General features: G+C 44.5%; 1 protein-coding gene across 2 annotated transcripts in view; it reads right to left on the bottom strand.

The window, feature by feature from the left end:
• The window catches only part of LOC115537492 (dihydropyridine-sensitive L-type skeletal muscle calcium channel subunit alpha-1), a 137,101-nt gene that overhangs the window by 39,773 nt on the left and 75,124 nt on the right, over window positions 1-22,204 (bottom strand). For both annotated transcript variants that reach the window (XR_003974811.1, XM_030349462.1), the window contains exons 18-25: window positions 10,056-10,185; window positions 8,548-8,607; window positions 7,145-7,251; window positions 6,946-7,033; window positions 6,747-6,854; window positions 6,572-6,624; window positions 6,317-6,463; window positions 5,622-5,823 (exon numbers count right to left, since the gene is read on the bottom strand). Coding sequence is in view for 1 of the 2 variants with exons in the window: in XM_030349462.1 (XP_030205322.1) it covers window positions 5,622-5,823; window positions 6,317-6,463; window positions 6,572-6,624; window positions 6,747-6,854; window positions 6,946-7,033; window positions 7,145-7,251; window positions 8,548-8,607; window positions 10,056-10,185 (895 nt within the window). In the remaining variant the exon portion in view is untranslated. The remainder of the gene's footprint in view (window positions 1-5,621; window positions 5,824-6,316; window positions 6,464-6,571; window positions 6,625-6,746; window positions 6,855-6,945; window positions 7,034-7,144; window positions 7,252-8,547; window positions 8,608-10,055; window positions 10,186-22,204) is intronic.

Genomic DNA, 22,204 nt, shown 5'->3' on the forward strand with positions numbered 1-22,204 from the left:
AGGAGCCGCGGCGGCAGTCGTGATCATAATTTCCCGGTTAGTGCACCACGGAGTACTCGATTTGAAACAGCACTCACATCTGAAAAATGTGATAGTACGGATAGTCTACTTCCTTTAAGTATACTCATGGAAGTACGGGTATTGGAACACGGCTCTGGTATTTGACTTGGATTGAGATTTGATAATCACATTTTGATGATCTTGGTATCAAAACATAGGTAAAACGGTCTGATCATTCCAATTCTGCAATAAAAAGTTAAAAAATGTGTTGCATTGTGAAGATAGATGGCAATGTAAAAAAGAACGCCTTTTTTGTGAGGGAAAACAAATGTTTGTTTGGCTACTTCAGCAAGGGAAGGAGGGCTAAATAAGTTTTTCTTTTTTCTCACACCAGTCTTCCCAACTTAAAGAAGTATGGGCCTCTTCATTTTCATCTCTAAAGTAGTATTCATAAGTACTAAACTAAAGTACGAAATATATATATGACTCTGCTATACCTAAAGAAGCCACAAGAGCCCCTGTCCAACCACTGCCTTTGAGCAAGGTCCCAAGAGATCTCAACGCATTCATCTCTATGTGGACGGAGCCCACCAAATATAATGACAAATTTCTGCTCGCCATAAAGGTCAGGCCAATGCCATTGCACCTGTTTGGCAAGTGCATAGATTGGCTGGTCTGCTGTTATGACAGGGACCTGATCTTGGATTCAGGTATGCAATAGCATCTCTGACTCTGTCCATGGAATGTTTAACTGTGGCAACTGAATGAGCTTCATCCCGAAGATGCGGCAAAAGTGATGTAATGCTTACTTCAAACTAAACTTCTCTTTTTCTCTGCATGATAGCCAGACCAGGTGATGTTGACCTCATCATCTATTGTCTGTCTGAGGCTAACTCGCTCAAGCCATTCACATTTGTTTGTCAACATGATACTTGGCAAAGAATTGTGTGTTGCATTGCCCTTGGGAGGACAGGGATTCTTCTTTGTGCAAAAAGCAGTTCTGGATCTTTCCTAACCTTGTTGTTCCTAATTTGAATGGGCTACCGAACTTCACCTTGATTTCCTGATGATGGATGCTGAAAGATAGAGATACTTGTACCATGGAATGAAGTAGTTGCAGTTGTTGATGATGGGTTATGGTCAATGTTATCCATTGCAGCTGTGGAACCAACCCTTGTTCCTCATCCTCATCCTCATCGTCATCCGCTTATCCGGGGTCGGGTCGCGGGGGGAGCAGCTCAAGCAAGGGGCCCCAGACTTCCCTTTCCCGGGCCACATTGACCAGCTCTGACGGGGGGATCCCGAGGCGTTCCCAGGCCAGTGTTGAGATATAATCTCTCCACCTAGTCCTGGGTCTTCCCCGAGGTCTCCTCCCCACTGGACGTGCCTGAAACACCTCCCAAGGAAGGCGCCCAGTGGGCATCCTTACCAGATGCCCGAACCACCTCAGCTGACTCCTTTCTAAGTAAAGGAGCAGCGGCTCTAATCCGAGTTCCTCACGGATGGCTGAGCTTCTCACCCTATCCCTAAGGGAGACGCCAGCCACCCTTCTGAGAAAACTCATCTCGGCCGCTTGTACCCGCGATCTCGTCCTTTCGGTCATCACCCAGCCCTCATGACCATAGGTGAGGATAGGAACGAAGATCGACCGGTAGATCGAGAGCTTTGCCTTGCGGCTCAGCTCTCTTTTCGTTACAACGGTGCGGTAAAGCGAACGCAATACCGCCCCCGCTGCTCCGATTCTCCGGCCAATCTCACGCTCCATAGTACCCTCACTCGCGAACAAGACCCCGAGGTACTTGAACTCCTTCACCTGGGCTAAGGACTCATTTCCTACCCGGAGTAAGCAATCCACCGGTTTCCTGCTAAGAGTCATGGCCTCAGATTTAGCGGTGCTGATCCTCATCCCAGCCGCTTCACACTCAGCCGCCAGCCGATCCAGTGAGTGCTGAAGGTCACAGGCCGATGATCCAATGAGGACCACATCATCTGCAAAAAGCAGTGACGAGATCCTCAGACCACCGAACTGCAACCCCTCCCCACCACGACTACGCCTCGATATCCTGTCCATGTATATCACAAACAGGATTGGTGACAAGGCGCAGCCCTGGCGGAGACCAGCACCCACTGAGAACGAAACTGACTGGCTGCCGAGAACACGAACACAGCTCTCGCTTTGGGAGTACAAAGATTGGATGGCCCTGAGGATAGACCCCCTTACCCCATACTCCCGCAGCACCTCCCACAGTTTCTCCCGGGGGACCCGGTCATACGCCTTCTCCAGATCCACAAAACACATGTAGACCGGATGGGCATACTCCCAGGCCCCCTCCAGGATCCTTGCGAGAGTGAAGAGCTGGTCCGTAGTTCCACGTCCGGGGCGAAAACCGCATTGTTCCTCTTCAATCTGAGGTTCGACGATCGGCCGAACCCTCCTTTCCAGCACCTTGGAGTAGACTTTACCAGGGAGGCTGAGAAGTGTGATACCCCGGTAATTGGCACACACTCTCTGGTCCCCCTTTTTGAACAGGGGAACCACCACCCCGGTTTGCCACTCCTTTGGCACTGTACCCGACTCCCACGCGATGTTGAATAGGCGTGTCAACCATGACAGCCCCTCAACACCCAGAGCCTTTAGTATTTCTGGCTGGATCTCATCAATCCCTGGGGCTTTGCCACTGCGGAGATGTTTGACTACCTCAGTGACCTCCACCAGGGAAATTGACGACGAAACACCATCAACCTCGAGCTCTGCCTCCAACATAGAGGGCGTGTTATTCGGATTCAGGAGTTCCTCAAAGTGTTCCTTCCAACGTCCGACGACCTCCTCAGTTGAGGTCAACAGAGTCCCATCCTTACTGTACACAGCTTGGATGGTTCCCCGTTTCCCCCTCCTGAGGTGCCGGATAGTCTTCCAGAAACACTTTGGTGCCGACCGAAAGTCCTTCTCCATGGCCTCTCCGAACTTCTCCCACACCCGCTGCTTAGCCTCCGACACGGCAGCCGCTGCAGCCCTTCGAGCCTGTCGGTACCCTGCAACCAAGTCAGGAGTCCTCCAGGATATCATATCCCGGAAGGCCTCCTTCTTCAGTCGGACGGCTTCCCTGACCACCGGTGTCCACCACGGTGTCCGAGGGTTACCGCCCCTTGAGGAGCCTAAGACCCTGAGGCCACAGCTAGCCACCGCAGCTTCAGCAATGGAGGCTTTGAACACCGCCCACTCCGGCTCAATGCCCCCAACCTCCACAGGAATGCCAGAAAAGCTCCGCCGGAGGTGTGAGTTGAAGATACCTAGGACGGGGGCCTCCTCCAGACGTTCCCAGTTCACCCGCACTACTCGTTTGGGCTTACCAGGTCTATCCGGAAATTTCCCCCATTCCCTGATCCAACTCACAACCAGATGGTGGTCGGTTGACAGTTCCGCCCCTCTCTTTACCCGAGTGTCCAAAACATGCGGCCTCAGGTCAGATGACACGATCACGAAATCGATCATCGATCTTCGGCCTAGGGTACTCTGGTACCAGGTACACTTATGAGCACCCTTATGTTCGAACATGGTGTTTGTTATGGATAATCCATGACTAGCACAGAAGTCCAATAACAAACGACCGCTCGGGTTTAGATCAGGGAGGCCGTTCCTCCCCACCACGCCTCTCCAGGTGTCTCCATCGTTGCCCACGTGGGCGTTGAAGTCTCCCAGCAGAACTACGGAGTCCCCTACTGGAGCCCCATACAGGACTCCATTCAGGGTCTCCAAGAAGGCCGAGTACTCTGAGCTGCTGTTTGGTGCATATGCACAAACAACAGTCAGAGTTTTCCCCCCTACAACCCTTAGGCGCAGGGAGGCGACCCTCTCGTCTACCGGGGTAAACTCCAACACCGCGGCGCTCAGCCGGGGATTTATGAGTATCCCCACACCCGCCCGGCGCCTCACGCCCTCGGCAACTCCGGAGAAGAATAGAGTCCAACCCTTATCCAGGAGTACGGTACCAGAGCTGAGACTGTGCGTGGAGGTAAGCCCCACCAGATCTAACTGATAGCGCTCCACCTCCCTCACAAGCTCCGGTTCCTTTCCCCACAGCGAGGTGACGTTCCACGTCCCCAGAGCCAGCTTCTGCCGCCCGGGTCTGGTCCGTCGAGACCCCTGACCTTCGCTGCCACCCATGTGGCTGCGCACCCGACCCCAACGGGTCTTCCCACAGGTGGTGGGCCCATGGGATGAAGAGAGGGGGGGTGCCACGTAGTTTGTTCGGGCTGTGCCCGACCGGGCTCCGTGGCAAACCCGGCCACCAGGCGCTCCAACCCTTGTTCAAGGTATCAATTCACAACTGCATCTCCCAACTGTGCTAAAATGTCAAGTCCTCGGTCATACGTGATGCTGACGCTTAATGGTCATTAAGCATCTCTACAAGGTTTTTTGCCTGCGTAATATTCTGGCAGCTGTGGCAAGAACAAGAGTATCAGAGTAGTTTAATGTTTCAGACAAGACCGGGCCAAGGTCTTTTTTTAAAGCCAGAAGAAAATGTCTTCCTTTCTTGTATGCTTCAAGCCCAGGGATTTATGCCAGAAGGTTGTCTTTCAGTCTAGTTGAGTTTACAACTGTTAGCACAGTTGTCACGAATTGTTGAAGCCTCTGCTTGTACAGGCGAACCATTTCAGTGGGTCGAAATACAACAGGCTCGTCACTGTTGTTTCTGGTCTCAGTTACATAAGTAAGTAGCTCTGAGAACACAAGTGGGAGTTCTTCCTTTCCTAGATTCACACCATTTGTGTCTTTGTTCTTTGCTAACTGATATGCCCTCTCTCTATTGTGTAGGGCTGCTAAACAGGAGCAATGGTACTTCAACTCCTTGGCCACAACATCTCCACTACTCAATATAGCCAGGAGTTTACCATCATTAAGGTTACGGGCACATTCGTTGAGCCTGTCATTCAGTTGCATGGCCATTGCCTGTCGTTGTTCGGACATGGGTTCCATCATCTCACACAAGAAACACTTCCGCACTTGAAGCACAGTCCTGCACATTTTTGAGTTCCCCTCACCAGGGTCAATCTGGATGGAAGCTGCCCTTTTCTTGCACACTCAAGCTTGCTATTATTGAACATCAGACAACAGCTTTGGATATATTATGCACAGTTCCTTCTAAGTGTTTCCTCAATGCCCCCTCCATCGTCCAACTGGGATATGTCTAACCTGATTGGCAATTTGTTGTTTGTGGCAATCATTGAATAACCATTTCTCTCAGGACTACATGAATAATGAGTTGGAGGAGACTTCAACTCTTCCTTTATATCTGTCTGACAAAAACAACACTTTCTCCGGTCAATTTGAGATGCAGGCTTTTCTCAATAAGTAGGGTCAAGGCATTTTTCATGCAGAATTTGGTGCTTGTATCGTAATGTGAACGATTGTCCTAAAATATGGACTTAACCTGCCAGACTATTTGAGGCTAAACGGATTCAAATTCAGTAAGGCCTACCACAAAGGGATCATCATGGAAGGGTCCAGAAGAAACACACACACACACACACACACACACACACACACACACACACACACACACACACACACACACACACACACACACACACACACACACACACACACACACACAGCCCACCTGGTTCTTGTCCAGCTCACAGTTCTTGTACTCCTGTTCCCCCTGCTCCTGGAAAGTGACGATGACGAAGCCCACAAAGATGTTCATCATGAAGAAGGCAATCAGGATGATATAGATGATGAAGAAGATGGAGATGGCCACGCGGTTATTGTACACTGGGCCGGTGTCCTCCAGGTTAGAATCAATGGCCTTGTACAGAATCCTGGAGAAACAATAAAACACATGAGAAATATCCTATCTAATTCAAAGACCTGTCCTGCTCTATTTGCCCTCTTTACAGTAATATAATGATTGTCTTATTATGTATTCTTCTGAACAATGGCAACACTTTATCAAATTTCTAATAGAAAATGCAGGGTGGTCAATAGTTTCATTCCATCCAGACAGCCAGAATATAAACAGGCGTGTTTAGTGATAATTAAAAGGGCATTAATGAGGTGAGGAGTTGACACAAACTGAAGGACACAATTCTAGTATTTAAAAAAGATATTGAAATACGCCCAATCTATATATTTCAGGGGACTTTTATTTAAAAATGCCACATTTATTTCATAATGCCACATCTCCATCTGGTATATTCAATGAGTAAGGCGTGGTTCACTTTATATTTCAATTAGAACCAGAAAATATTGTTTACACACACACTACAATATACTGTAACGTGTACTGTACATTAAACAAAGAATGGTACTGACTTTGGCCACCCCTCAAAGGTGGAGATAGTGAATAAAGCCAGCATCCCATTCAGGATGTTGTCAAAGTTGAGCTCTGAGTTGACCCAGTTCCTCTTTCGGATCTCCATCTCATGTAGGGCTCCCTCTTCGTATCTAACGTACCAGCCTCTGTGAAGTAGAGCCCCAAGTTGTGTCCTTTTAATAAAATATGATTTAATGGTATATAAGATAATATTAGCTCTCGAAAAAGCGGGTCCAGTTTCTGTGTGCACCTACTTGCATGTTAACTCAGTTAACTGATCAGGATCTGTGCATGAATAGAACTTTCCCTACAATGGCCATTCACCATTTTGAACAGGAATACAAAATCTGTTAATTACAGACCTATTAAACAGTCATTAAACAGTTGAGCTAGGGCTGACCCAGTCCTTAGCTGGATAAAGAAGCTCACCTTGAAGAGCTGCACTCCAATGCAGGCGAACATGAAGTCAAGCAGCATGGTAACAAGGACAATGTTTCCGATGGTCTTAATGGCCACAAAGACACACTGCACCACATGCTGTGGAGGAAGGGTGGTGAGAACAGATAAGATCCATGATCTGCTATTAGAACAAGGTGAACAAACGCAAACAATGTGAATGTACACTTACCTTGAGTCCCTTGGCTCTGTTTATGGCCCTCAGAGGTCTCAGTACCCTCAACACTCTAAGGATTTTAACCACAGAAATGGCACTGGATCTATGTAGGGCAAGCACAAAAATCATTACTTAAATATGTAGCCTGAGTCACTTGTCAAATTGTGACAACAAGACAACTTTGCGGTGTCAACAATCTGTCGGCCAAACTTACTCCATGCCCATTGACAGAAGGGAGACACTGACGACGAGTAAGTCCAGGATGTTAAAAGAGTTTCTGCAGAAGGAGCCTTGATGTAGAATGGCTCCATATGTGGTCATCTAAAATAGAAACATTGGCACTTAAAACCTACCCCATTCTGTACATCGCCTTCACTTAATATCCCCTTCTATCAAATACATTTGGTAAAGGACTAACCGAGATCGCATGGCCCTAATCCCCCTTTTGCAGTTCAACTTTAGATTATTTTACTTTGTGGAATCTTTGTGCAAAGCATCTCTCACACAACATAGCATAGCATACCTTTAACATAGCACTTATTAACCATGTTTTATTAATGATAAGTTATTTAGCCTACTAGCTGAAGGCTTTTAAATGAATGGTTCTAATTATTTCATCATTAACTAAAACAGGGATTCAATGGATTTCCTTTGTTTCAGATCCAAAAAGTCTGCTTGTTAAAACAGAAATAATGTATTATGGCACACAGTATTTACTAGGGATGCACAAAGGTTTGTAGGCACTGTTTTCTCCAAGCTGTTCTGAATATGTCTGATAGATCTCACCAATAATGTACACATATCAAAAGTCAGGACAGTCACACTGAGCTCCAGTGGCTAGGCTGTTCTTTATCGACTTTTTACTGTTGCAGATCTCGGACTGTAGCAGAAATAAGCATGATGCATAAAGTTCGCAGCCTTATGTAACAACTTGAATATGCATTTACAAATCAGTGCTTGATGCAGCAGGTACATACCTTGTTTAAGCAACGTAAGCAACATCAATGTTATTACGTCTCTTCCAGTCATCTCCTGGTATAATACTCTTTGCGCTCTTTTTAGATTCAATAGTCGGTAAAGGAATTTACAGTGTAGCCTAAGGACTACGCTCAAGCCCTCTCAAAATTGCGGATGATTGCCAGCAGAAAATGTGTGAGGAAAACATGTTGCTTGTGGTTCCGTGTCAGTTGGACGTAAGATATTATGTCATTGCTTCTAAAGCGGCAGTGAAAAAGCGGGAGGGGTGAATAAGACAAAGGATTTATTTGTTAGCCCTAGAGTTGTTTATCTGTGACTGTTCTGGTACAGTGAGATGGAGAGCTAGGAGCGGAGGGGAGTTGGTCTTATGTTAAAAATAATATTAAAGCCCCCATGTATAACATCATGTTACAGCAGCTCCATTGGTCATTTCAACATAATGGTAATGTGGCTTACAGGCAGACGATTGGGAAGTAAATCTTGTCCTTTGATATCTTTAAAATAAACATAGGTTTATAATGCCTAAGTGGTGGATAGAGAGCCAAAGAGGCAAAATATGTGAAATATTGCTTTGATTAAAGATTGGATGAATAGGTTTAAAAGGGTACATCACGCTGTACATTAAAACTGTACATTTACCTTGAGCACAATCTCTGCAGTGAATACTGAAGTGAAGACGATATCAGCATAGGCCAACACCTAAAATGGACAGAAACATACAAATATACCTCTGTTCTTAAGACAACATTTGCGTCTTTTAACTTGGGAATAAACTCAGTTTCAGTTATATGTCTCTGGTATTTCCACAGCGAGACTCGTAGTGGGAGTTATCTCAGCATGGTTGAGAAGGAATTGGGGGAAAGGAACTTTGGCTTTTACTTCCTGAAGTACATGAACTGCGAAATGGAGGAGAAAGGGAATTGTCCCTTGATTGACTCCCGCCGGAGCTCCGCTGCCGAGAGGCACCACCGCCGCGAGGCAACATCACCTCGGCGCTGCCCGCTGCCCGCTTCCGATGCGTTGGTACCGTGCTCACAAGCTGCTCAGGGCCACACCCCCACCCTCCACCTTGACCCGCCTCTAAAATTCTGCACCAAGGCTGAATTTCTTGAACGTCTTCAAATACTGTATTAAAAGCCAACTAACACCTATATATAAGAATCCATAAAGGAGCATGCCATGGGACCTTTAAGGGTGGGTTCTTAAAGACGTGACTGCTGACTTGAAGCTTTCTTTTCTCACCAGTGGTTGGAATACGCTCAGTGAGGAGCTGCAGCATGTCTCACTCTTTTGCTAAACTCAAAGAAAAATTGGACCTACAGTGTGATGATATCAACATCAGTTATTAGACCGTCGCGCAGGGCATGTGCAGTTGGACTGGCGCACTGCATGTTCATGTCAGTTCCGGGTTAAGAATGCGACAAGGCGAGTTAATGTTACCTCATGTAAGCGTCATGAATATAAAGGCCTTCTCTTCAAGCTACTTACGGTGTGTTTATTAAAGAACCCAACTAAACATTACATACAGCACCTTAAGGTGTTATGAAAAATGCTGGATCAGTATAGAACTGAAACTAACTAACTAATCTATAGTCGGTATGAATCAAAAAGGGTGCCTGAACTGCTCATCCACAGCAAACAAGCTACTATAAGCTACTATGTGTTGGCTGACCTCGTACCTCACTAACGGCACAATTTGACGGGTATAAATATACTCAACAACAGTGTTCTATCCACTAACTTGCTGCAAACTAGTGTTACTCAGCTGGTTGGCTGGGTGGGGTTTGTGGTGAATGGGAGGGGTTTATGGTGAATGGGAGGGGTTTAGGGTGAGTGGGAGGGGCTTTGGAGGGTCAATAGTATGATCTTTGTGAACAAAGAGAGAGGTACTGGCTGGCCAGCATTTATTATTTGAAGTATCTATCAGTTATAGGATGTGATTTTTTTATCGATTACCTTATCTTAATCACTAACGATCAGCATTGACTGATTGTCTTTTAAGCTACAAGCTAGTTAAGCTTGGCCCACACCAGAATATTTTAAATCGTATATGTTTTAACTGTGAGACCACAGAGAGAGAGAAAGAGAGAGAGTGAGAGAAAGAGAGAGAGTGAGAGTGAGGGAGAGAGAGAGAGAGAGAGATTTACCTGGTTTCTGAAGGACATGGGATCAATGGGGTCCTCAGCCGCCAGTGAGATGGAGGACAGGAGAATGAAGAGCAGGATGATGTTGGTGAAAGTGGTGGCATTGATGATGCGATGGCACAGTTTACGAAACCTGGGAGGAAAACACTTTTGATCGGTCAAGGGAATCAGAAAAACTGACCTCCATGGCTGTTCATAGGCAATATGTTTCAAATGCTAATGAAACATTTTAACTAAATGTTAGCTTAATGTTTTCATACATATTTAGAATAACAATCAATACTAAACAATATCCATGCATAATATCAAACCTATTCAATACGTAACTTTTCTACTGCTATTCACTTACAAAACAACAACTAGTTTTCAATATTGATCACTCAAGTCAAGGTTGACTCTCCAAATTCCTAATAATAAAGCTAAAACCATAGCCGTTGGCTGTCCGCACGCTTCAGGAACGGCATGGAAACTGTAAATCCCCCTTCATCCAGTGTACTTTTCTATTGGCTAGCAAAATAAAAAATACATTGTACATTGTGAGAAAAAAAAATCCAAAAGTCTGCTGAATCCAGAAGGTGCTTAAGGGGTTGAAGGTTGGCTGGAGCCGAACAACCTGAACCACCTGATGAGTTATTAGAAGATGAAGCAGGGTTCAAGTCCCAATAATACCATAAAGTAATCCATAAGCCTGTGGCTGTGGCTTCACTCCCAAAAACCAGCAAGACCACATCTGCGATTGTTATTATGGGGAGACATTGTTGGGTTTGCCTCAACGCTTATCATGCGAGACGTTGCAAAACAACGTTTGCATTAGCCTAGCCACCTAGTGGAGGTACTTCACTAGGTTTAGGATTGTACAGTACTACAACGCTCTTCAGTCCTCTCCATCAAGGGCATGAAGTCTTCTAATGTACAGGCCTAGGGTCATTACATAGTCAACGCATCGCTACGCATACGCGTCCAGAAGGCTACGCTTCGGCCGCCATTATGCGTCGACGCGTAGCACAACACGTCCTCCCAATTTTTGATAAGCGACGCGCCGATCCATGCAGTACTATGCGTCGTCGGTGGGGGCGATACTGCAAATATTGTACATTATTTCAACTATAGGTAAGGTTATATTACAGAAAAAAAATTGAAAGGATGAGGGAACGTGAATGTCATGCAAATATTGTACATTATTTCATGACATTCACGTCTCTTTTACTAATTAGGCTTACCTGTGCCAATTTATGCGAACCCTTCCACAGGGGCAAAGTGCTATTTTGACGCGCGACATCAAACAGCTGATGCGCGACATCAAACAGCTGATGCGGGATTATGAGCCATTTTAATGATCTTCTTGTCACCCGATATTCGTTCTATTACTGGCCTTATTTGTTTCAGTGTTCGCCTATTTGAATTAATTACGTAATGTTTTGTGTTCACGTTCTGTGTGAAACATAAGTGTTCATGTTCTGTGTGAAACATAAGTTCAGTAGCCTCTTTGAGTGAAACCGTGAGTGTGTAGTGAATGAAAAATGTGTGCATGTATGGTGGGTCAGTTTCTGTATTTGATGAATAAACCCCTTTTCTCTAATAATGTTTCCTACCATATAATTTCTGTGGACATTATGCGCTATAGCTTTGGCTATAGGGCCTATAATACACTTAAATAATAAATTCATCTGTCAAGGCATTAGCTCGTTGTATAAACATTTTATATGGATATGAATTAATGAGTTTGACGTAAACCAAATTAGTTAACTTGTGTAATGTGATAACTAATGAATCAAAAGTCATGCTTCCAAGGGACCAATGTAAATACATTTATTGGTCAGTGCGCATACCCAATCGCAGCACATTGTATTGGTGGGGAAACACACCAGCATCTGACAAAAAAAAATCTGCCAGCTGCTCCCTGACAAGGGCCGGTTTTGGTGAGAGTCAGGAAGATATCGGATGACTCGCGAAAGGAGATCATCAAACTTTGGCGCCGACATTCGAAAAATACTGGAAATGCCTCTCCTCGTCCAGGCTTCGCATTGGAAGTAGAGCCCGACCGATATAGAATTTTTAAGGCCGATACCGATACGAATATTTTGTGATTTAAAAAACCGATATGCCGATATATCGGCCGATATATATAAAAAAAAAATCCAGAAACGCGTAACAAAACAAACACATTTCCCTAGCATTAGTTATTTGTAGTTATCCTTTAAATCCTTTTCAATCTCAGCTAACACGTAACAACAGCAAAACTGGACAAGGTAGTCATGAATTAAGTCATGCTTATCGACTTTAGAGAATTGATGGGGATGTTCTTTTAATTGTTATTCAAGCAATGTATGCCTCGTGACAGTTGCCAACTTACCATGAACACACTTGCACACATGAACAACACCGATGATCTCCGTCGATCTCCGTCATTCACTCTGCCTAACTCTGGCTGAATCAGCGGGTTTGGGCGTTAGAGCGCCCTCTGGTGGACAACTTTTTTTTAATTTATTTTCTTTTAATATTAATTTATCGGCCATTATAAATGCCGATACTGAATAGTTTGAAAAATGCCTAATATCGGCCGATAATATCGGCCTGCCGATTTATCGGTCGGGCTCTAATTGGAAGCACCAGAGAAACAAATTCCCCATCCTGATCTCATGTGGTATTTAAAGGGCGCACATCCCACCGCCTATCTCTGCGCTTCCTGCATTGCAGCCGCCAATGTAAAAGGGGCAATAAAATCATGAAAAAAATGCAATTTTCTTCCGTAGCTATTTTGATCGGAATGTCACCTGCAACGTCACCCGCGAAAACACCGGTGACTCTGCTGCCACCCGTGGCGTGAGTGGTGTATTGCATGTCATGCATTGCCCGCGACGTTCGCGTATGCTGTGTAGACCATGGACATCTTATATGGCGAGTGGATAGTGCCAGAGCCCGTCTACGAAGAGCCTGGGCACTTCCTATACGCCCCATTGTACCAATCATGGTTGTAGTTCCATTAGACATCCACTGGGGGTGATCGCGGGCTTGTCATTGATTTCTATGCATTCACTGATCTTTACAGATGGGTTTGTTTTAAGCCATTGTATAACAGTAATTATACAAACATTATACCAACATTGCAACAGGCAAGTTTATTCAAACATCACACTAACAAGAACAGTAACTAATAGTAAATAATAAAAAAAAGAGAAATGATTTAACAACACTGAACATACAGAACAGAGGCAAGGAAAAAGGACAGAGGAAGAAGACTTGTCCGTTGTCACAGCATCAAGGTCCAACTGTAGAGATCAAGAAAGGAAGAGGCATGAGGAGGCGTACAACAGAACACTGCTCTCTAGGAAATTGTTTACTGATGTAAACTAAGTTGATGCAGTCTAAAAATTATGATTCTAATCCAGGTTTCTATTTCAGGAGAAAGAAATGGCTCATAATCGTTACTAAAAAAAAAGCTTTAACATCGGCACTAGTGAGGATTAAAAAAAAACACTGGAAGTTACATATGTAAAACATTCGCGCATTTCTTTTTTTTACATTAGCTCACTTAAACTCTGTAACTAGTGTATTAAGCGAGAAAAAGCCTTACCTCCAACAGCTGGTGTTATCGTTGCGGGAAAAGGGATATGCGGAAGTGTCGAAGTGCTTCAGAAACGGCCGTAAAGCAGTACCTCTGACAGTATGACAATGTGTGACGTCATCGCATTTTTTTAACGCCTTTTTAGAACAGATACGTGACCTTAAAAAATGCAATATTCAGCTGAGTTTATTATCTTAACCCCTCCTTTTGAACGCAACTTTCAAATTACTTGACAAAAAATTACATCGTGAGAAAAGTGGATTCTGAGGATAAAACCCCATAGGCTCCCATTCATTGTGGCCTCGCCTGCGAGCGCCCCGCATGCACAGAGATTATTACTGCAACCACTCCAGAAAACCGGAACTAACCAGCGAGTGCCCATTCTCCTCATATTAGACATTCTCTGATAGTTCCAAACCTAAGGATATATGGCGAGTGGATAGTGCCAAACCTAAGGATAACCTGAAAGAGGCGAAGGAGCAGTCTACCCTACGCCGCCGTCAGAACGTGTGAAATTTTGAATGGGATTGATTGGGACTGCAGACGAGAGACCAGCAGCGACGCCACGGCGACTGCATGGAAGTTCTGCCCACCGGCGGCGGTGTCACGGCGACGTACATACGGAAATTCAGACAAAATGTACGTCTACTCATGGACGTCTGGATAAGTTCGTCGCCGCTTCAGTGTGAATTTATGACTTAGTTTAGGATTAGTTTAGGTTTTATACAACCAGCACATTTATATCACTTGGAACAGCAATGTATAATGGTGTAGGACAGATAAAGTGTTGTTTAAATGTAGGCTATTTTGATGGTGCCTGTTTTGATACTGTTACACTCTCAAAGTAGACCTATTATTGTTTTAGTTGAGATAATGAATTGCTAATTTGTTTGGGTAAAGCGCTTCAGTGTGATTTTATGACTTAGTTTAGGATTTACTAGTGTTTTATACAACCAGCACATTTATATCCCTTTGAACAGCAATGTATAATGGTGTAGGACAGATAGTGTTTTTTAAATGTAGGCTATTTCGATGGTGCCTGTTTTGATACTGTTATTCACTCTCAAAGTAGACCTATTATTAGTTTTAGTTTTAGTTGAGATAATGAATTGCTAATTTGTTTGGGTAATTTACTGTAATTAAAATGGGTAGGTCTACAGACTTAGCATTAAACACCACTGAAAGTGTCATCTTTTACTACAGTATTTCTGTAAAGAGTCACATTTCTATTTAACATTTATATTAATGTAATTATCTGCAGTTTAGATAAATTAATTTGATTTGAAGGTTTATTTTGGTTATTGGTTATTGGGTTTATTTAATCAGATTCATACAGAAGAAATTGTGTAGATTATTTATTGATTGAGTACTTTATTTTGATAACAATGCTAAAAATATCTGATGTGGTGTAAAATAAAAGATGACAATGGCAGCCAACATAACCAGTGTTAAATCTCCTCTCTTGCCTGTTTTCATATTTCCCTGTACACACAGGAGACTATAGATCTACCAACACAACAATTTATTATCTGTACAATACCAAGAATCAACAGATTTTCACGAGTATATGATTACAATCATGAATACAATGAATTAAGCTCACACTCACAAACAAATATATTCTCAATGAATACTCTGAGCAAGCATGACAATACTGCAAGCCATTACATGAAGTCTTGTACTTGCACTAATGCTACTCAATACCTTTGCAAATACTTTGCAGGAGGGAGAAGCCCAGCACAGTGACCTGACTGCAATCGTGTGTTTGAGGCACTTTTCATCCAACTCTACGAGCAGTACTGTGGATCAAGGCGCGTATATGGAGTCAGGCACCAGTGTTTGAGCCATACCCCCACATCCGGGGGGGTATGGCTAATATCATGATGATGGAGAAAAGCACCACCCGGCTCCAAGTGATAAATACTGCAACAATCACAAGATGTTTAGTTTATAAACATTACCCAGCAAATAATAACCTAGTATCTGTGCCATTTCCTCTGTAGCCATTTTGTCATCTGATATTATGCTTTTTTATACAAAAAAGGTAATACTGCAATAGGCACTGCACAGGGGAACAAGCACAGGAGAACTACTGTCGTGAGCCCAGAGAGGCTCCATCTTCTGTTCTGAGGCCGGTTCCTGAGCTTCCTCTCCAGTCAACCAAACCAGCTCTTCAACCACTTGCCCATACCTCCACCTCGATTTCCTATTCAAGTAGTAATGTCACTAATACAATCTTTTGGAATTTCTTTGAAAGATTGCGGCAAGGTTTGGAGTGCTTGGGGGTGCTGCAGGCGGCAGTAGGAAGCACTGCTTTACGAAAGCTGTTTTCAGGTGGACCCCCTGCCCCACTGACAGCAGGGGATAAATATGTTTGCCATCAATTTCTCTGTTCGAGGGAGCTCACGCCAGTCAGAGGAGGAGCGGGCAGTTGGCTACTGGAGGGACAGGCTCATCAATGTGGAAGGTATGCATACTTTGGTAACTTGAAATGAAAAATGGGAATTGATGAAATAAGGCTTGGCAACCAACTGTGCCTGAGCACGTTTAAGTTTGATCAAACGTTGCGCCCACTGCAACGAACACCAGAGCCAATATGGTACGCGCTCTATCTAATACGCCACCGGAGCGCCCGAAAGATTGCCTTCTTAACTGGGTTGTTCATAGGGAGCCTAGCGGTGTACAGACCTCTGTCTTTCTTTTATCCAGTCAGACATTTTGGTCCATAAAAAAAAGTGTAGGTCACAGAAATCCCATTTTTGGTGGGATTTCTGGGATCATTTCATTTTTGGTTTGTTCAAAAATATATGACCTATTCATGTAAGATCCCAATATAAAATATAAACATTGTGCATTCATTTGATTGAAAGTGTTAGTTAGAATTTTTAGGTTGATATATATATCTGTAATGATTATTTTCGGCTAGGTGAAGTGTACAAACACATTTGCCTTGAGTCATTATATTGACTTAAGTCCTATCTTTTACATTGCAGGCTGAGATGCTGTATTGGTGGCGGAGAACAGAGTGACGCTGAACCGGCTTCTCATGTTTGTCACTGGGGCGGACAGAGTTCCTCCCCTACGATTCCCAGGAGAGCCAACATTAAACTTTTTGCACACTGGCACTGTTTTCCCGGAAGCAAACACGTTTGCACTAATCCTGAAGTTGCCACTTCACACCACCTATGAATCATTAAGTGATTCCATGATTTCAGGAATCATCCAGTCCCCCTGTTTTGGGTAAGCTTAATGTAAGCCAACACTTTTTTTTTGCATCTTCTTTAAATAAAGCATGTTCCAGTGCCACGTTTTTATGCTTTGCCAGACTCTTATTGGATGTCTACAATCAAAGCTTTTGTTTGGCCGTCTGCCAAAATAATACATGTTGGCCTACAACTAGTGACTCTACAATCAAGTCTTCTATCCGGCCAATAATGTTTTTCTTCTTTCTTGCCTTCTCAAATTCAACATTTGTATGGTTAATTATCTGCTGTCAAAGCACAGATTCTGTTGAATTATGGATGCTTAAAATTTACTTTGAAACATAGATAAATGCGGTTGTTAATTCACAAATGTTTTCTGTTTCATCAAAGAAATTCCATTGTGATCATTTACATTGTTACATTGATTTATATATTAGCTACAACTTTTGAAAAAGAAAGTGAATAATAGGCCTATAGCCTAGATAGAAAACAGAAAACGTCATAGGCCTGCCCTATGAAGTGACATCATGCCCATACAATCATCAAAACATTTTTGAGATCTGTCATAAAACAGTTTTGGTCTTTTTGACACATAAAAACTAACGTTTTTTAAAAAATGTCATCAACTTATTCATCAACAAGTAATTGGATATATTAATACCGGAAAAACGTAAAAGGCGTACGTATCTTCTCCACACGTGCATTTCACACGATGTTATCCTTCTCCTGGTAATCCTGGCACTATCCACTTATGGCGAGTGGATAGAGCTGGGATTAACAGGAGAAGGATAACATCGTGTGAAATGCACGTGTGGAGAAGATACGTACGCCGCCGCCGTGGGGAGAGGATACGCACGCCGTCGCCATTATTTATTTATTTTTGTTTTTATGTGTCAAAAATACCAAAACTGTTTTAAAACAGATCTCAAATTTTTTTTGATGATTGTATGGGCATGATGTCACTTCATAGGGCAGACCTATGACGTTTTCTGTTTTCTATCTAGGCTATATTATTCACTTTCTTTTTCAAAAGTTGTAGTTTATATATAAATCAAGGTAAAAATGTAAATGATCACAATGGAATTTCTTTGATGAAACAGAAAACATTTGTGAATTAACAACCGCATTTATCTGTGTTTGAAAGTAAATTTTAAGCATCCATCATTCAACAGAATCAGTGCTTTGACAGCGGATAATTAACCATAGTTCAGGCGTTCTCACGGCGGCGTAGGGTTAGACTGCTCCTTCGCCTCTTCCAGGTTATCCTTAGGTTTGGCACTATCCACTCGCAATATCCACTCGCCATAAGCGCGTCGCTCGCGTCGCTTACACGCGTTGACTATCGATGGGCTGACTGCACTCCTGCTTCCCACAGTGGATTTGCACCATGTTAGATTGACATGGTGTTGCAGCTGTGATGCATATGGCGGACCGGTACTTGTGCAGTCAACGTGGTTGTGTCTTTATTTTCATATTGTTGACTCTGTAGTAGCATAGTCTTTTCTCGCCGTAAGTATCTTCTTGGTTGCCACGGTGATGGCGCTCCCCTGAGTGCGACGTCGCGGAGCTCCCCATAGTCAAGTTACGTCTTTTAGGTTTTTCTTGCTTTTTAGTGCCAATCAAACTGTCCCTAAACATCACATACGACCGGGCGAACTTACTGATACTGAGAGAGCGCAGTAATTCTGGCCTGTTTGACCCGAGTACGTTGAGCGATTACCCGGAGCTACTCATCGCATCGCCATGCCAACCACCGGCCGGCAGCTCTCCCACTAACGGCCCGAAGCGGAGACGCGGTAGACGGGGAGGAGTGCAGCGAAGGCTCTGGCGTTTGGCCACAAAAGGGAGGCTAACTCTCCCGATCATACTGTTCGCGAACGTCCAGTCTTCGGAAAATAAAATGGATGAGCTTCATGTGAGGATATCCACGCAGAAGGACATCCAGGATTGCACCTTGTTGTGTTTCTGCGAGACATGGCTGGGGGAAAAGTCACCTGACGCGGCTGTGACACTGGACGGATATACGGTCTTCAGGGGGGACCGGGGCGCTAGGGATAGCGGTAAAACCCGGGGAGGTGGAACGGTGTCGTGGCAATTTCTCTATCAGAGTTTGCGTCTAAGACAGATGAGATATTTAGATGCAAAAAGCACACAATACTGTTGACAATAAGTGGTCATATATATTTGTAATAAAAGTACGAACAAAGATACATCACAACATGCATCAACAAACAATAAAACAGGCAAACATTACAATAATCGGAGGCCTCATATGGGAGCTTCTCGTTGCGTGCTACTTCATACTCTAAAGGTACGCTCGGGAGAAGTCCACCGATTGTTCAGAGTCATGAGTTCTTATTCACTTAAGTTGGGTTCTGGAGGGGGTGTGTCCCTCAATAAACAAAAAGCCTTTGTTTACCAGATGGTAATCTTTACAATTGAAGCTCCCCTGGATGCCATTGGAGGGGGTAGTGGCCATGCCATGTAACCCATTGGCTTCGTTGACGCTAGCCAGGGGGTCGAGGAACAGGCCCATACATCAAAGGATTGCATGGAAGATGATTTACAAGACACGAAAACATAGGAACAGGCAGGCAATAAAACGCATCACACGACCCTGGAAGGTTCACACGTTAGATGACCCAAAATGAGGGTAGAAGGCAGGCAATATATGCATCACACAAAATAGTAACAAAACTTAAGTTCATCGATAGACCAAAAACGTAACAACATGTAGATTTTCCATCACAACGGCCATCTACATCAAACAATCTTGGTGCAAGGACTGCAGGATTATTTCCAAATCCTGTTCGGAAAACGTGGAATATTTGACGGTAAGGCTAAGGCCGTTTTATTTACCCAGAGAACTGCAATGCATAATTGTGAGCGCTGTGTACATACCCCCCTCTGCCAATGAGGAGGCTGCACTTAAAGAACTGCACGGCTCGATCAGTGAGCATGACAACTCTAACCCTGATGCTGCTTTCATCATTCTGGGAGACTTCAACCACTGTAACCTTCGGAAATATATTCCAAAACTGTATAAGTCTGTGACTTTCCCCACCAGAGGAAACAAAACACTTGATCAATGCTATAGCAACATTAAAAATGCCTTTCTCGCTGCACCTTTACCACATTTCGGCAAATCTGACCATCTAGCAATAATACTAAGGCCTGCATACATCAAGAGGCTCAAGGCGAGACCAGTCACAATTAAAACTGTTAACACCTGGACTGACTGGCGAGTCTGCAGGGCTGCCTGGAGGCCACAGACTGGAACATCTTCAGAGATGCCACAGACAACATCCACGACTACACAGAGACTGTGAGCGACTACATCAGCTGGTGCACGTCTATATGTGCCCCCCCAAGATCTGTGCGTGTGTTCCCTAACCAAAAACCTTGGTTTAATGGGGACATAAAACAAAACATCAGAATTAGACGGGAGGCCTTCAAGTCAGGAGATCAAGAGGAATATAAGAGAGCCCGGTATGACCTTGAGAGGTCCATCAGAGCTGCAAAAAGGGCCCACTCCCAAAAACTTGAAAGCCTCTACCTGAACAACAACACGCGCAGCATGTGGAAGGGAATCCAGGCAGCTACGAATTACAGGACTACCATGATGACCCCAGACACCCAAGACGCCACCCTTCCAGACCGCCTTAATAACTTTTATGCCAGGTTTGACAGGCTGAACACAGACACTCCCTAAATAGCCCCCTGTGACTCCATGGACACTGCCTTCCAGGTTACACACGCACAGGTTCTGAGGGCTCTGAAGCAGGTGAACCCCCATAAGGCTATGGGACCAGACGGCGTTCATCCAAGAGTCTTGAAGGCCTGTGGGGAACAACTAGTGGGTGTGTATGCTGACATTTTCAATCTGTCCCTATCCCAGGCAGTAGTCCCCCGAGTATTTAAATCATCCATAATCCTACCGGTTCCAAAAAAGCCTAATTCATCCACGCTGAATGACTTAAGGCCGGTGGCGCTAACTTCAGCCCCCATGAAGTGCCTAGAAAAGCTGGTTCTTACCCACATAAACGGCACAGTATCGGACACTGTCGACCCATCCCAGTTTGCCTATCGCCCCAACCGATCAGTGGATGACGCGGTGGCCATAGCCCTACATCACACTTTGCAACACCTGGACAACAGCAGAACATATGTCAGAATGCTTTTCCTGGACTATAGCTCTGCCTTCAACACCATCCGCCCGGGCAAGCTGATAGGTTAGCTGACGGACCTCGGTGTCCCGACTCCCACCTGTAACTGGATCCTAGATTTCCTGATTGAAAGACCACAGGTGGTGAGAGTGGGGAGGCGGGTGTCTGCTGAGCTCATAGTCAGCACAGGTTCACCACAGGGCTGCTGCCTCAGTCCCAAACTCTTCACCCTGTACACGCATGATTGTGCCTCCACACATGATAACACCATTGTCATCAAATACGCTGATGACACCACCATCCTGGGCCTCATCAAGGGGGGTGACGAGTCAGGCTACAGGAGTGTGATAGAGGATATTCTCATCTATGGAGAGGACAATGACCTCATCCTCAATGTAGCCAAAACAAGAGAGGTGATAGCAGACTTCAGGAGGCGTCCTGCCCCCCTACAGCCCCTTACCATCCAAGGGACTGAGGTGGAGAGGGCGGACAACCACCGATTCCTGGAACTGCAGGTGATGTCTGACCTGAGCTGGTCTCTAAACAACAAGCCCAGCAGCGGCTGTATTTCGTCAGACTGCTCAGGAAATCGGGACTAAACCAGCGTCCTCTCACCCTGGCCTACAGTGGACTTGTAGAGAGCATTCTCACTTCAGGTATCACTGTCTGGTACGGGAATACCACACAGGCAGAGAGGAGGGCACTCCAAAGGGTCATAAAGACTGCTGAAAGGATTACTGGGACCACACTTCCCTCCATGGACTTTATTTACAGTCAGCGCTGTCGGAAAAGGGCAGTGAGAATCATTAGAGACTCCCTCCACCCAGCTCACCCTCTACTCAATAACAAACATTGCAAATACAGACTCAGACACAGTAGAGCGGACAGTGTCATCACACACACAACAAGATTCTTCAATAGCTTCTTCCCTGCAACAGTGCGACTGATGGCATTAACAGAGAACATCTGAAAAAATACAATGTGCAATATTGTATTTTATTTATTTATTTTATTTTATTTATTTATTTAAATATATACTAGGGCTGCACGATATGGGCAAAATATGATATCCCGATATTTTTGGGCTGAATGGCGATATACGATATATATCTCGATATTTTCTATAGAGTGGGTTAGATGTTTTTTTTCTAAGTCAAAAGCCACATGTGAGATGTTGCAAGCACTTTTATTAAAACATAGGTCAGTATGACTGCAACA

This window comes from Gadus morhua, chromosome 23, assembly GCF_902167405.1.
Source record: "Gadus morhua chromosome 23, gadMor3.0, whole genome shotgun sequence".
In the NCBI taxonomy this organism is placed as follows: Eukaryota; Metazoa; Chordata; class Actinopteri; order Gadiformes; family Gadidae; genus Gadus; species Gadus morhua.